Source organism: Corythoichthys intestinalis, chromosome 22, assembly GCF_030265065.1.
Source record: "Corythoichthys intestinalis isolate RoL2023-P3 chromosome 22, ASM3026506v1, whole genome shotgun sequence".
NCBI classification, from domain to species: domain Eukaryota; kingdom Metazoa; phylum Chordata; class Actinopteri; order Syngnathiformes; family Syngnathidae; genus Corythoichthys; species Corythoichthys intestinalis.
The window spans coordinates 1,765,709-1,780,415 of NC_080416.1; the positions used below are offsets into that span (position 1 = coordinate 1,765,709).

The 14,707-nt window shown below is 38.4% G+C and overlaps 3 protein-coding genes across 7 annotated transcripts in view; 2 read left to right on the forward strand and 1 right to left on the reverse strand.

Annotated features, from left to right (window-relative positions):
• Positions 1 to 14,707, forward strand: part of tinagl1 (tubulointerstitial nephritis antigen-like 1) — a 147,434-nt gene that overhangs the window by 53,215 nt on the left and 79,512 nt on the right. The gene's annotated exons all lie outside the window — the stretch shown is intronic.
• LOC130910257 (potassium voltage-gated channel subfamily KQT member 4) overlaps positions 1 to 14,707 on the forward strand; it is an 84,357-nt gene that overhangs the window by 48,144 nt on the left and 21,506 nt on the right. For 2 of the 4 annotated variants that reach the window (XM_057827385.1, XM_057827386.1), the window contains exons 3-9: positions 3,252 to 3,378; positions 3,453 to 3,628; positions 4,234 to 4,356; positions 6,944 to 7,054; positions 7,147 to 7,242; positions 10,522 to 10,610; positions 14,115 to 14,264. In XM_057827385.1, coding sequence (XP_057683368.1) covers positions 3,252 to 3,378; positions 3,453 to 3,628; positions 4,234 to 4,356; positions 6,944 to 7,054; positions 7,147 to 7,242; positions 10,522 to 10,610; positions 14,115 to 14,264 — 872 coding nt within the window. Of the gene's footprint in view, positions 1 to 3,251; positions 3,379 to 3,452; positions 3,629 to 4,233; positions 4,357 to 6,943; positions 7,055 to 7,146; positions 7,243 to 10,521; positions 10,611 to 14,114; positions 14,265 to 14,497; positions 14,519 to 14,707 lie in introns of all 4 variants that reach the window. The other 2 variants (XM_057827384.1, XM_057827387.1) reach the window with 2 other exon arrangements.
• ppt2b (palmitoyl-protein thioesterase 2b) overlaps positions 1 to 14,707 on the reverse strand; it is a 230,658-nt gene that overhangs the window by 13,595 nt on the left and 202,356 nt on the right. The gene's annotated exons all lie outside the window — the stretch shown is intronic.

A 14,707-nucleotide genomic window follows, 5' to 3' on the forward strand; every position in this document is an offset into this window, starting at 1 on the left:
TCTTCAATTAAGTATTGGAAGTTGTCCAGGGCCTGAGGCAGCAAAACAGCCCCAAATCATGATGCTCCCTCCACCTTGCTTAACGGTGGGGATGAGGTGTTGATGTTTGTGAGCTGTTCCATTTTGACGTTGTGTGTTATTCCCAAACAATTCAGCTTTGGTTTCATCAGTCCATAAAATATTTTGCCAAAACTTATGGAGTGCCTTTTTGCGAACATTAAACAAGCAGCAATGTTTTTTTTTTTTTTTTTTTTTTTTTTTAGACGGCAGTGGCTTCCTCCGTGAAGTCCTCCCATGAATACAATTCTTGGCCATAGTTTTACATATAGTTAATGTGTGCACAGAGATATTGGACTGTGCCAGTGATTTCTGTAAGTCTTTAGCAGACACTCTAGGATTCTTTGAGTATTCTGTGGTGAGTCATCTTGACGTCATCTTTGGTGGACGTCCACTCAGTGGGAGAGAAGCCACAGTGCCAAACTCTCTCCATTTGTAGACAACTTTTCTGGTCTTCAGACAGCTCTTTTGACCGAGCCATGATGCACATCAGACAATGCTTCTCATCAAGACAATTCTTACCAGGTGTGTGTTTTATAGTGGGCAGGGCAGATTTAAACCACACATCAGTGATTGGGCACACACCTGACTTAAATTGTTTGGTAAAAATGGGTTTAGTTTGCTCTCCAAGTCTCCTTGGACAGAGGGTTCACTTACTTATTTTTCCCCCTTCTGTCATTGTTTGCATGCTATCCTCATTAAAATATGAAAACCTTTCAGTGTTTGGGTGGTTTTAGTTAAAGCAGACACTGTTTTTTCATCTGTGATTTTGACAGAGATCAAATCACATTTGATGGTGATTTTATCAGAAATGTGAGAAATTCCAAAAGGGTCAGATACTTTTTCATACCACTGTACTTATTAATATTTGTTCTTATTAATCCCATACATCTAAATGTTGGTCATTTTTCACCTAAATTTGCTTTCAAATAATCTTTTGAACGATATATATTCTTGAATTAAGAACACTTCTAACCTTTCAAAGCTTTTTAAAGAATAAATTTACTCAAATATTAGTTCAAATAACTCTTTTTAAGCTTATTTTCAGGAAGCTATTTTTGTTATTTCAAGAAATCCGGGTAAAATTTACTTGAACGACCGGCAGATCATTTCACTTATTTCTACTATATTTACAAGGGAATTTAACTAGTTTTTTAAGGAGATGTCTTTTTGCAGGGTACTTATTATGTTGACTTTGAAAACCTCACTTTATTCATTTAACTGTTGAGAAATATATACAAGTAAGCATCAGTTAGCTTTTTTACTTACTGTTTCGAATTCGCTTGTACACGAACTTCACTTTTGAACCTCACTGGTTCTGGTTCTATTTCTATCTATTTCTTTTTCTGTGGTTGATTGCCCCCTCACACTTTTTCAGTCTGGTCAACCTCAGTCCATTCACTTGGGGCTGTTTAGTCTGTATTGTAACTGTTCTGTGTTGCTTTCATTTTCGCCTGTTTTGACATTTTACGTGGACGGAGAACTTTTCTGTGGGACCTCACTCCACTCATTGTGCATACTCATTTATATGGTTGTCATTCCAGGATTTTGCTGGAAATCCACAGCAATCTTTGCAAATAGCTGTTTCATGTTTAGTATTTCACCATTTATTGAGTTCTTCTGTAGGCGTGCTAATTTAACCAGGCTGGGATAGCTCACTCAAAATCATTTAAAAATTTTCTGTATTATGGTCTTTGATGCGTTAATGATATTTCTGATGAAAGCCCTTTTTTATTTTATAAATTTCATGATGATACATGACACAGTAATAAGGTAGTGCCCGGGTTACGATGTACCTGACTTAGGTGATTTCGACTTGCCGCCATTTTGTCTCCAGGCATTTTTTTTGTTTGTTTTTTGCTATTGTACCTCACAGTATCTTATTTTTTACTTTATTTTAATAATGTGATGTGTTCCTCCCAAAACGTGAAGTTGTTCAGCTTGACAGACCGTAAACAAGGCGATTGTGGTTTTTGAAGCTTTTGACTTCCTTCACTTTTGACCATTTGTAAAGCTGTAACACACATATGTACTCAAACGTCAATCTAGTCTGACCAATATGTAAATTTAGTTCATTCATTGCCTAACAAAAGTCAACTATGATGCAAAATCAATTTCGCCACATGGCAAAAAATGCCACATGTAAAAAAAAAAAAAAGCCACATGGCAAAAAAAAAAAAAGCCGCATGGCAAAAAAAAAATGCCACATGGCAAAATCAATTTTACCACATTGCAAAAAAATGCCATTGGTAAAAAAATGCCACATGGCAAAATAAATTTTGCCAAATGGCAAAAAAAAAAAAAAAAAAAATGCCACATTGCAAAAAAATGCCACATGGCAAAATCAATTTTGCCACATGGCAAAAAAAAATGCCACATTGCAAAAAAATGCCACATGGCAAAATCAATTTTGCCACATTGCAAAAAAAAAATGCCACATGGAAAAATCCGTTTTGCCACATGGCAAAATCTATTTTGCCACTTGGCAAAAAAAATATGGCACACATAGAAAAAAAAATGCCACATTGCAAAATCAATTTTGCCACATGGCCAAAAAATGCCACATGTAAAAAAAAAATGCCACATTGCAAAATCAATTTTGCCACATGGAAAAATTAATTTTGAACACAGGGCAAAAAAAAAGGCCACATGGCAGAAAAAAAAGCCACATGGCAAAATCAATTATTTTGCCACATTGCAAAAAAATGCCACATTGCAAAATCCATTTTGCCACATGACAAAATCCATTTTTCCACACAGTAAAAAAATGACACATGGCAAAAAAAAATATACCACATGTAAAAAAATGCCACATGGCAAAATCCATTTTGCCACACAGTAAAAAATGCCACATGGCAAAATCAATTATTTTGCCACATTGCAAAAAAAAATGCCACATGGCAAAAAATATATACCACATGTAAAAAAATGCCACATGGCAAAATCCATTTTGCCACACAGTAAAAAATGCCACATGGCAAAATCAATTATTTTGCCACATTGCAAAAAAAATGCCACATGGCAAAATCAATTTTGCCACATGGTAATTTTTTTTTTAACCTTTTCAAGCATTTTAATGAAAGTCGTATTTAAAAAATGACCATGTGGATGTTGGTGTACCGTTACACCCCTAACGCTAACTCGTCTAGTCTGTGGAACTTCGCTCCAATCCAGTTTTTGCGTTACTTTTGCAGGAGTTTGTGATGATCGTGGTGTTCGGCCTGGAATACTTCATCCGAATCTGGGCGGCGGGCTGCTGTTGCCGATATCGCGGCTGGCAGGGACGGCTGCGATTCGCCCGCAAGCCCTTCTGCGTCATCGGTCAGGAGCTCGTTGCGAAATCCTCCGCGATCCTCGTCCTTTCCCCGCCTTCTATTGCCCGTCTTTATTCTCAGATTTCATCGTGTTTGTGGCGTCGCTGGCCGTGATCGCCGCGGGCACGCAGGGCAACATCTTCGCAACGTCGGCGCTGCGTAGCATGCGCTTTCTACAGATCCTGCGCATGGTACGCATGGACCGGCGAGGAGGCACTTGGAAACTGCTGGGATCGGTGGTCTATGCTCACAGCAAGGTTGGAAACACTTACAAGAAAACTGTGTGATAGCAATTTAATGATGACGCATAATAAATTGTGTGTAAAAACATTGACAGTAATGTAAAAACTGTATATTGTGATGATCAAAAGGTAAGACATTCAAAAAATCTTTGTAAATATCAGTATTACAAAAATCGCAACATAGATGCTACTTTCATTAACGTGTCTATGGTATTTTTCATTGCGCGTTAGCATTAAGCTAGCTGACTGTATTCAATCAAAGTTATAGAAACGCTGTGAAATGTGAGCATTTTTACCATCTATCAAGGCACTACATCCCTAATATTTTGAAAGTGAGTCAGGATGCCCCTCACTTGGCTAACGCTAAACATCCGCTGATGACGACGGCACGGGAATGCAATTATTGAAGATTCCTAATGGTCGCTTAATGGGATAAAAGCTCAAGAATAAGCAATGAGTGGTTGTTACGTCCACGCCGGCCGCCCGAGAGGCCAAAGTCCACTCCGAGGCTCATTTGGCGTCCAGCCTTTGTGCTGATAAGGACGAACGCGCAGCTCGGCCGGCCGTCGAAAGTGATTAGCGCATCGATACGACAGTGATGATTGATGACTTCCTCTCAGGAGCTGATCACGGCGTGGTACATCGGCTTCCTGGTGCTCATTTTTGCCTCGTTCCTGGTCTACCTGGCCGAAAAGGACAACACGGACTTCAGCAACTATGCAGACTCCCTCTGGTGGGGCATTGTGAGTAGCACGGAGGAAATCTGCTTGATCGTTTCACTCCTAGAAGCGCCATGACAGGAGCGTCAACAAGAATTACAAGTACACAATGATATTTTGGGATGAAGTATAGTAGGATGTATTACAGTGATCCCTTATGTCTAATATGGAGCACCCCACCTTCCCCATCGCAAAAATCGAAAAGCTTATTTACATACAAAAATATATGTATATTATTTCTTTTTTTGTGCATTTTCTTAACAGCATTGGAAATATAAGACCTTTTTTCCCCAAGGTATAATTATAAAAACAGAAATCTATAAGTGTATATTTTAATAAATGCTTTGAAGCACAGCAAATATATTTATGATATAAATTATATACTGTATATGCCAAACAAAACAATGATTTGACCATGTATTCATGCATACAGTGGTATGAAAAAGTATCTGAACCTTTTGAAATTTCTCACATTTCCACATAAAATCACCATCAATATGATCTGATCTTTGTCAAAATCACACAGATGAAAATAGTGTCTGCTTTAACTAAAACCACCCAAACATTTATAGGTTTTATATTTTAATGAGGATAGCATGCAAACAATGACAGAAGGGGGGGGGGGGGGGGGGGGGGATAAGTAAGTGAACCCTCTGCCTAGAGCAATTGAAACCATTTTTTACTAAACATTTTAAGTCTGGTGTATGCTCAATAACTGATGAGTGGCTTAAAGCTGCCCTGCCCACTATAAAACACACACCTGTTAAGAAATGTCTTGATGAGAAGCGTTGTCTGATGTGCATCATAGCTCGGTCAAAAGAGCTGTCTAAAGACCTGTGATCAACGATTGTTGATTTGTATAAAGCTGGGAAAGGATACAAAACATTCTCTAAAAGTCTGGATGTTCATCAATCGACAGTCAGAGAAGTTATCTGCAAATGGAGAGAGTTTGCCAATGTTGATTCTCTCCCAAGTAGTGGCTGTCTACCAAAGATGACAGCAAGAGTTCAGCGCAGAATACTCAGAGAGGTAGAAAAAAGAACCCTAGAGTTTCTGCTACTTACAGAAATCACTGGCACAGTCCAGTATCTCTGTGCACACATCAACTATATGTAAAACGATGGCCAAGAATGGTGTTCATGGAGGAATGATGAAACCAAAGCTGAATTGTTTGGGAGTAACACACAACGTCATGTGTGGAGGAAAAAATGGAACAGCTCACCAACATCAACACCTCATCCCCAGCGTGAAGCATGGTGGAGGGAGCGTCATGATTTGGGCCTGTTTTGCTGCCTCAGGGCCTGGACAACTTGCAATCATTAATGGAAGAATGAATTCAAAAGTTTTGCAGGAAAACCTGAGGCCGTCTGTCAGACAGTTGAAGCTAAAAAGAAGATGGATACTGCAACAAGACAATGATCCAAATCACAGAAGTAAATCAATTTCAGAATGGTTTCAGAAGAACAAAATACACGTTCTGAAGTGGCCAGACTTGAATGATATTGAGATGCTGTGGCATGGCCTAAAGACAGCAATTCATGCTATGCATGACAGCAGTTTTATATTGAAGAATGGGCCAAGATTAGTCCTGATGATGTTCCTGACTGATCTGCAGCTACAGGAAGCGTCTAGTTGAAGTTATTGCTGCCAAAGTGTGTGTGTGTGTGTGTGTGGGGGGGGGGGGGGGGTGTTTCACTTACTTATTTTTCCCCCTTCTGTCATTGTTTGCATTATATCCTCATTAAAATATGAAAACCTATCAACGTTTGGGTGGTTTTAGTTAAAGCAGACACTGTTTTTAGATCTGTGTGATTTTGACAAAGATCAGATCACATTTGATGGTGATTTTATGCAGAAATGTGAGAAATTCCAAAAGGTTCAGATACTTTTTCATACCACTGTAAGTGTATGTATATTTTAATAAATGGTTTTTAAGCACATCAAATATAATATTTTATAATATAAATTATATATATTATATATATACGAAAACAATGAATTGACCATGTATATGTATATGCATATATCATATAAATCCATGGACTGAGGGCATGAAGTTTGAGGCGCGAATTAACGGGGATCACTGTATATATTTTTTTTCTTACTTTTTAATATTCACACTTTTTTTCACTATTAAGTAACCTAACAATTCTTATTTGTTTTATGAAATTAAATACATATTTATCGTTATACAAGTAATCTTCCCCCCCCCCCCCCTAAAAACATGTTTATTAATAAATAAATACTTACTTAATTACACTAAACCACAGCTTTTCAAAAATGGCAATGGATATTAATCGTAGCAATTTGAGTTTATTTATATTATTATTATTATTTGTATGATTTTTTTTTTCTTTTTTTCTCGAAAAAAAAATCTTTAATGAAAAAAATCTTTGGTGAAAGAGTTAAAAAAAAAAAAAAAAAAAGATTCCTTAGTTGTTCAATTTTGTTATATTGTTTATTAATGTTTTTATTAAATGTCCACCTTGAAAGGGATTGCAATAAATTGAATATAACAACTCATCTACAGTAAATACATGCAATACTTAAAAAAATTGTCTTTATTATTTAGGAAAAAAAATGTACAGTATGTGCTGTCTGTAATTTGTAGATCACGTTGACCACGATCGGTTACGGCGACAAAATCCCTCGGACGTGGCAGGGTCGTCTCTTGGCGGCCGGCTTTGCTCTCCTCGGCGTTTCCTTCTTTGCCCTGCCTGCTGTAAGCCTTACTCGTGCTTTTATTTGATCAATATTTTTAGTGTTACGTGTCCTGCATCTACCCATTTACTCCTTCCTTCCTTTCACTTTTAGGGAATTCTTGGGTCAGGCTTTGCCTTAAAGGTTCAGGAGCAGCACAGACAGAAGCACTTTGAGAAGAGACGCATGCCTGCCGCCAACCTAATTCAGGTACAAGGAGCTACAGTAGCTGAATATACAGCATCCATTGTGTCTCGTGTATGGTATGCATGAGAAAATCCACAAGGTGTCAGAAAATAGTTGGTTGTGCAGTTAAATGCATGCAAAAGAGTGCATAACAGAATGAAAGCAATATTAAAAGACAAAACCAGTCTCAGAGTTGAAAGTATAAAAACTATGCATACATATGATGTATAAAAACCAGAGGTGGGTAGTAACGCGTTACATGTACTTCGTTACATTTACTTTTTGAGAAAAATGTACTATTAAGAGTAGTTTTACTAAGCCATACTTTTTACTTCTACTCGAGTAGATTTGTGAAGAAAAAAACGCTACTCTTACTCTGCTACTTTGGGCTACACAAGAGTCGTTATATTTTTGCTTTTTATTCTACATATTAGAATTATATTTTTTTCTGCCAGCGATAGTAACTCTATCAATTTCACCAATGAAACGTCGCAACAATAAACACGACTCCATTATACCAATCAGGCGCAAGCTTGCCGTTCTATGGTCACGTCAGTCTGTTCAATCATGTGGCGTCTTTAAAGCACCGTAAAAAAATGAAGGATTTGACAAAGAGCCCTGCCCTCAACATGACTCAAAAGCGGGGACTTAAACCTATCCCGGTTTTTATTTGGCACCGATTGACCATGGAAAAACGGAGATATGATCCTTTTAATTTCATAATAATAACTATGAAGGAACTATTCAGTATTCAAACTAGGAACTATTTTCTCCACTTGAGGGCACTCGTGCTCTTTGAACAAATAATGCTTCATTTCTGTCATTTATTTCTCTTGGCGGAATTCAATATTTTTGGTCTGTTTTTTTATTTCTTTGACTTAATATGGTTATATAATATTTTTTGTACAGTATAATAACAGTTCATATAGATAACTTTGTGCTGAGAAAAAAAAGCCATATTAAAAAAAAAAAAAAGACCTCGTAAGCAGTTACTCACAATGTTACTCATTACTTGTACTTGTATTACATGTACAAATACTTTTTCACTTGTACTCGAGTACATTTTTTTGATGACTAATTTTACTTGATAAATATTATTTTGAAATAACGCTACTCTTACTTGAGTCAAATTTTTGGCTACTCTAGCCACCTCTGTAAAAGTGTGTAATGACACATTAAAGTACTGTAAAATCTGTAAAAACATTGCAAAAAATATTTTTTTAAAAAATTATTAGAGTACTGTACTAGTGTTGTACCAGCCGATACTTGTATCGGTATCTGTATCGGTCTCGGGGAGCACTAAGAAATAACGTGCCAATGTTGTGCAACATGTACTTTTTGAGATCAACTAGATCTACTACTGGTCACCCTACCCAAGATGGCCGCTAGCGTATGGCGTCCAAACATCCTTCTGCTCTGAGTTTATCACTAGTAGAAATCCAATCTAATCCGATCTAAGTAGTCTACAACAAAAGAACAATTGGCTAACTTGCATAGCCAAAGTCCGCTAGCATAAATGCTCTGAAATGTTAATGTTTTTCTTACAATGCTCTTTAAAAAATCGTCCAAACAACATATTCCCACAAAAAATGGCTAAATATACCTCTAAACTACTAAACTGCTAAATTACGAATGCAATGAAAAACAACATTAGCTCAAACAAAAACCTTATGTTGGTCTTAACAGAGAGCGGCTGGATTCAGCCCTATTAAATGAGTCATGACATATTAACTGTTGCCACTAGAGGGCAGTGTCTCCACACAAATAATTAAAACTAAATGCAAAACTTTCAAAACAAACCATTACAATTCCACGCTAATAAAACGACTCCTCAAAGTAGCAAAATTTAATTTGAAGCTTTTTCTATTATCGAATTACTTGAGTTAATCGATTAATCGTTGCAGCACTAAATAGCAGCATAGCTGTATAAACTGAAGGGAAAAGGTACCGTTCTCGCACACACCATATAATTGTTTGCATTAGTATAACACATTCATTTAACTGTAGTTAGTTATAGTTTAGTTTTATAGTTTAGGCAGACTCCACTCAGTGGCCTTGAACACAGTAAAGGGAATCACCTTATCAGCGCTCATGAGGTGGAGAAGAAAAAATGGCACCGTAGGCACAGTCTAACTGTTTGCATTACTCGAACACACGTAATATAATCAATCAGGGAATAGTATCATTTCTCATATTCACTGTAGGACTGCACTACTCCAACACACCTAATGTAAAATGAATAGCACACCATAGTTAAAAAAAAAAAACCAGAATAGATACACAGCGCCATCTTATCACAGAAGCCTAAAACGTGTGCGCCACGAGCAAGATTGATGCACCAAACTCTGGCAATCAGTCCTCCCGACAAACGAACAACAAGACCAGCGCGCTTTGTCCTAAAACAATTAGTGCCAGCCCGGATAACAAAGTTGATAGCAGGCGCTTGTGACGTCAAGACCAGCGCCGGTCGCTGTGGCAACCACATCCCATCCATGCACGATTCTAAATAGCCCGAAACCGGCCAGAGAGGGATGATCCCAAAGCAACGCCTGGACACACCTTCGGCCGGCCCACGGACATAAAAAACACTGGGCACTGAGATAAGACAGATTTTGCTGCTCGGAAACATGTAGCCTTGTTTTGGATCCAGAATTGTCCCTCCGTCGTCAGATTTTGCCTTGTTTTTGACCATTGTCGACAAATAAATTGTCAACCTGCTTTCGGCGAGTCTTTTCCAAACTTTTGGAACATGGAGTCAGTACAAAGGGTTAATATCAGAGGTGAACGCGCGAAGTTCCGCCTTCCCGGTTGGCGCGCGCGGAGGCGGCATCGGCAGAGCGGCACTTTGTTCAGCTGTCGCTGTTTCCGTGCGGCTTGTCTGGGGAGGTGAATTTCAACAAAACAAAGTAATCTATGTAATAACTGTATATAAACCAGAAATAATGATCATAATATCATTGTTCATTTTGAACCAAAACATCTGAATTTTGCAATTTTTAACGCATGTTTGAATGCAGGTCAGTATGTTATCATCTTTAAGCAAATATTGTATATTTTTGGGAAAGCTGGGCTTCCAAAACTATGCATTGATCTATCCTGAAATATTGATCGATTTGACCCATCTGTGGTTTTAGACCACTATTGCGTTTAACTGTTTGAAACGGCCATGGGAATCAGCAAATGCAAGTTTGTTTCCAGCCGTTAAACTTTACGTCACTGTGACAAGTGACAGAAATGGAGTTAGCCTGCTCCTCCTGTATTGAATAGAGAGAGTGTGCAAACAGGTTTGTGTGTGTTCGCCAGGCGGCGTGGCGTTTGTACTCCACTGACGCCAAACACTCGTACCTGACGGCCACCTGGTATTTCTACGACAGCATGCTGCCGTCTTTCAGGTAATACTTTGCCCGCCCTGGATGGTCGCTTATTGTTTTTGACATGTTTGTTTGAAGTGCACGTTTAAGTACCGTAATTTTTGGACTATAAACCGCTACTTTTTCCCCCTAATTTTAAATCCTGCAGTTTATAGTCCAGTGCGGATTATTTGTTGATTTCTTTTTTAGTTAATAAGTAACACTTTGACAGCGACGTCATAAGGCTGCCATCAAACTGTCATAATTATGACATGACACTGTCATGGGCCTTACTGAATGCTTATGACTGATTGTATTATGTGTCATTCGCAAATTATGTCACTAACTCCAATTTTTGTCCGGCTCGGAATTTTTACATCCGTTCAAAAATGAGATCTTTTTAACGGATGACACAAGATGACATCTGTCATAAGCATTCATTAATGGTCATGGCAGTGTTATGTAGGGCTGCAGCCAAGGGCGTAGGTTTGCATAGGGACGGTAGGGACATAACACAACCAACTTTTCAGGATGCTCAAATTTTCCCCACCAACTTCTAAGCAACCTTATTTGCAATATATAATGACTTCAGTTATATAGGTCATTTATATGTTGTAAGAATAGAATTAATCCCACCATTATTAAGTGAATTACAGTACTTTCAGTACGTTCAGACTTACACTGACCCCTTTTCATTCGCTCATTGTGCCAGTCCATTTTTTCCCCTCAAACGCACTTTTGATTAACTGATGACTTGACCCCCCCCCCCCACACACACACACACACCCATTCACAGCCCGACAGAAATACAGCATGCCGCCTCCCCCGCCCCCTTCAAAGACGAGGGATATTACAATAGAAGTTTTTTTTCCGCCAGCAGCAGCCACTGTAAGTAATGTAAAAAGAGGTCAATCCTGTGGAGGTTGGGAATACTTCACTAATTTTGCTACTGGTACATTGCTTCAAGTCGATTTTACTCACTGAGATTTCTTGAAATCAGAAAAACAGCTAGCTGAAAATAAGTAAGCTTAACAGACTCATTTTAAGCAAAATGTTTGTATATTTAATCTTAAAAGAAAAACTTGTTTGTCAGAAATGTTCTTAATTAAAGAATATTGTTCAAAACATTCTTAGAAAGATTTTTTTTCTTGATTTAAGTGAAAAATGACCAACCTGTAGATGTATGGGCTCAATACGAACAAATGGAAATATTTACTTAAGGAAAGTGGAAGAATCTGACACATTAATCTGTTAACTAGCCTTTAACACTCAAAAAAAGATGGAGAAAAATTATTTGACTAGATTTTTTGCATTAATCATTTAGCATATAAATTAAGTTCATATTGGTGAGAATGTCCTGTCCCTAGCAAAGAATGTACATGCAGGTTATGCTGTTATATCATCCCTACCAATATTAAGACCAAACCTACGCCCTTGGCTGCAGCTATCGATTATTTTAATAGTCGACTAATCGATGAACTAGTTAGTTCGAATAATCGAGTAATCGGATAAGAAACATAAAAAAATTTAAAAACCTGAACTGAGCCTCAAACAGTATAAAAATAAATGAGGATCTAAGTACAACAAAAGAACAATTGGCTAACTTACATAGCAAAATTCCGCTAATTTAAATGCTATAAAATGCTAAGGTTTTTTTTCTTTCCTTCTTTTTTTTTTGTAACACATACTACTCCCAAAAACTGCTAAATATACCTGTAAACTAAATTCCGAATGCATAAAAAGTCCTATTAGCTCAAACAGAACTTGTTTGTCTTAACAGGGAGCAGCTGGATTCAGCCACGCGAAATGAGTTATATTCACTGTTGCCTCTAGAGGGCAGTGTATCCACCCAAATCGATAAAACTAAATGCAAAGTTTCAAAACAAACCATTACAATGCCACTTTAATGAAACGACTACTCGAAGCAGCAAAATTGAATTCGAATCTTTTTTCGAATCAATTTACTTGAGTTAATCGATTAATCGTTGCAGCACTAGTGTCATGTCATAATTAAGATGGTCTTATAATAGTCTAATGGTGCCACTGTCAAAAGAAATAATACCATAACTAGCAATTGATGAAACAATTGGAACAGTAAATGAAGAAATAATTAGCATAGAACATGAATTTTGATTGTTATTTTCGTCTGTAGCGCTGCAATGCATACAAGGAGGCATGTTTGATGACAACATTGTTGGCAGCAGAGGTTGACTGTCTCCTCCAAGGGAGCAGTGATAGCCAAATGAAGCTTCTTGAAGCAATGAAGCTTTGCAGCCAATTGGTTTGAAGCTTCATGGTGGTTCGTTTGGTCTTATGACATCTTATGATGCCGCTGACAAAAACAGTTTTACCAGTTAATATCTTTTGGGCTAAACATCCCATAATACAGTGAGGACAGCCGCGGTTTATAGTCCAGTGCGGCTTATCTATGAGCAAATTTTTCGTGTCAAATTTGGTGGGTGGCAGCTTATAGTCAATGCAGTCTATAGTCCGAAAATTACGGTGCATTTATCTGCTACACTTGTACACACAGAAACACACACATATTCGTAAGGACGTCCCCCCCCTCCACTGACTCATGCTTTTAATAATCTCCCTCATAATTGTGAATTATTCCCCAATGACACAATCATTTGATTCTATTTGATTTTATTTCTGACATTGTGCTTTTTTCATTAATTTTACTAATTTGCTCAAAAGGAGAGGAACTAGCAAAAAATATCAAATGTACAAATTTTGCTCTTGACTTTACATGGAGTTCATGAAAATGAATTTAGACAAAGCTGTAACAATTTTCACGGCATAACTTGTCAGTCTGAATTTGTATTTTATTTTTTTAAAATGGTGAGTTTAACTCTGGGGTGTCAAAAGTACGGCCCGTTAGCTGGGCGTGTTGTAACTCGTTCATACTTGACATACAAAATCACATTTTGACATTGGTGCCGTAAAAAAAAAAAAAAAAAATGTGAAGTTGAATTCAGAAAATCAATTGGTGACATTTTGAGAACAAATACACATCACATATAATAACATCTTAATAACTATCTCATCAAAACATTTCATGAAGCAATATCATTTGGCAAGTAATAAAATGCAACAATATGATTTCTTAAATGTCCCAGACAGTTTAGTTCCTCAATGTCTGTGGCTTGTCCTTGAAGTTGGCCTGTGGAACCAGGGCTGGTTTAAACCGGTCAGAATAACAAGGCAGTTTTATCAAGCGCTAAACATTTCTATAGTTATCAATCACAAAAATGTCCCTTACTGCAATCAATTATGGAACATCTCATTATAGCAATCAATGCTTTATTATGAGCCTTTACTGGTAAAAGCAAATATTTAATAACCGTTTGATAATTATCAGCGCAAGCGACACGTGATTGGACGCCATTTTGCGTCTTTTCCGAAGGTCCCTCTCCTTTTGCGCGCAGGACCATGATTTTGGCCTTTTTGCGTGTTTTGATTTTGCCTTTTTCATCCCCTTGTTGTGTTGTTTTTGTGTTGAATTTGTCATGTTTTATGTTTATTTGTGCACGTGGCCGTCAGAGAACTGACGCTACTGTTCAGTCACCTCCAGCGGCAGCGGAACGCCACCAAGAAGGCGGCGCCGCCGCCGCCGCCTTACAGCGCCAACTTCCACCACGCGCCGCTGTCAGGGCTGCGGCCCTACAGCGCCCCCTATATGTCGGGGGACAGGTACGAAGCTCGCACCGCTGCCCGCGTCGTGGGGACATACACACTCAAAACACGCACTGGAGCTTCTGTGTTGCCGTGCGGCTAACGGCCATTTAACGCACTAACTAAAACTGGGCGTCCCTTCATCTTTGTTTTCATCCTCATCATCATCCTCCTCACCGCTTTTCACTCTTCTTCTTCTCTTTGTCGCCACCATCACGACACCCACCTAATTTCGCCCTCCTTGTCGCCAGGAGGCCGGAAGCGCCGCGCAGGTTTGTGCCTCATGTCATTAGCCGCCATTTTGGGGCGCAGGGCCCGTGCGGTTTCTGCTTGCTTGACTTACTGTTTAATTCAAGATGAGCGATTCCGGTTGTTTTTTGGGCGTTCGGAGGAATTGTTGCCGTTGACAGATATACTCTTGAGGTGTCACGCATGCTTACCGCCCCCTGCCGATCCAGAAA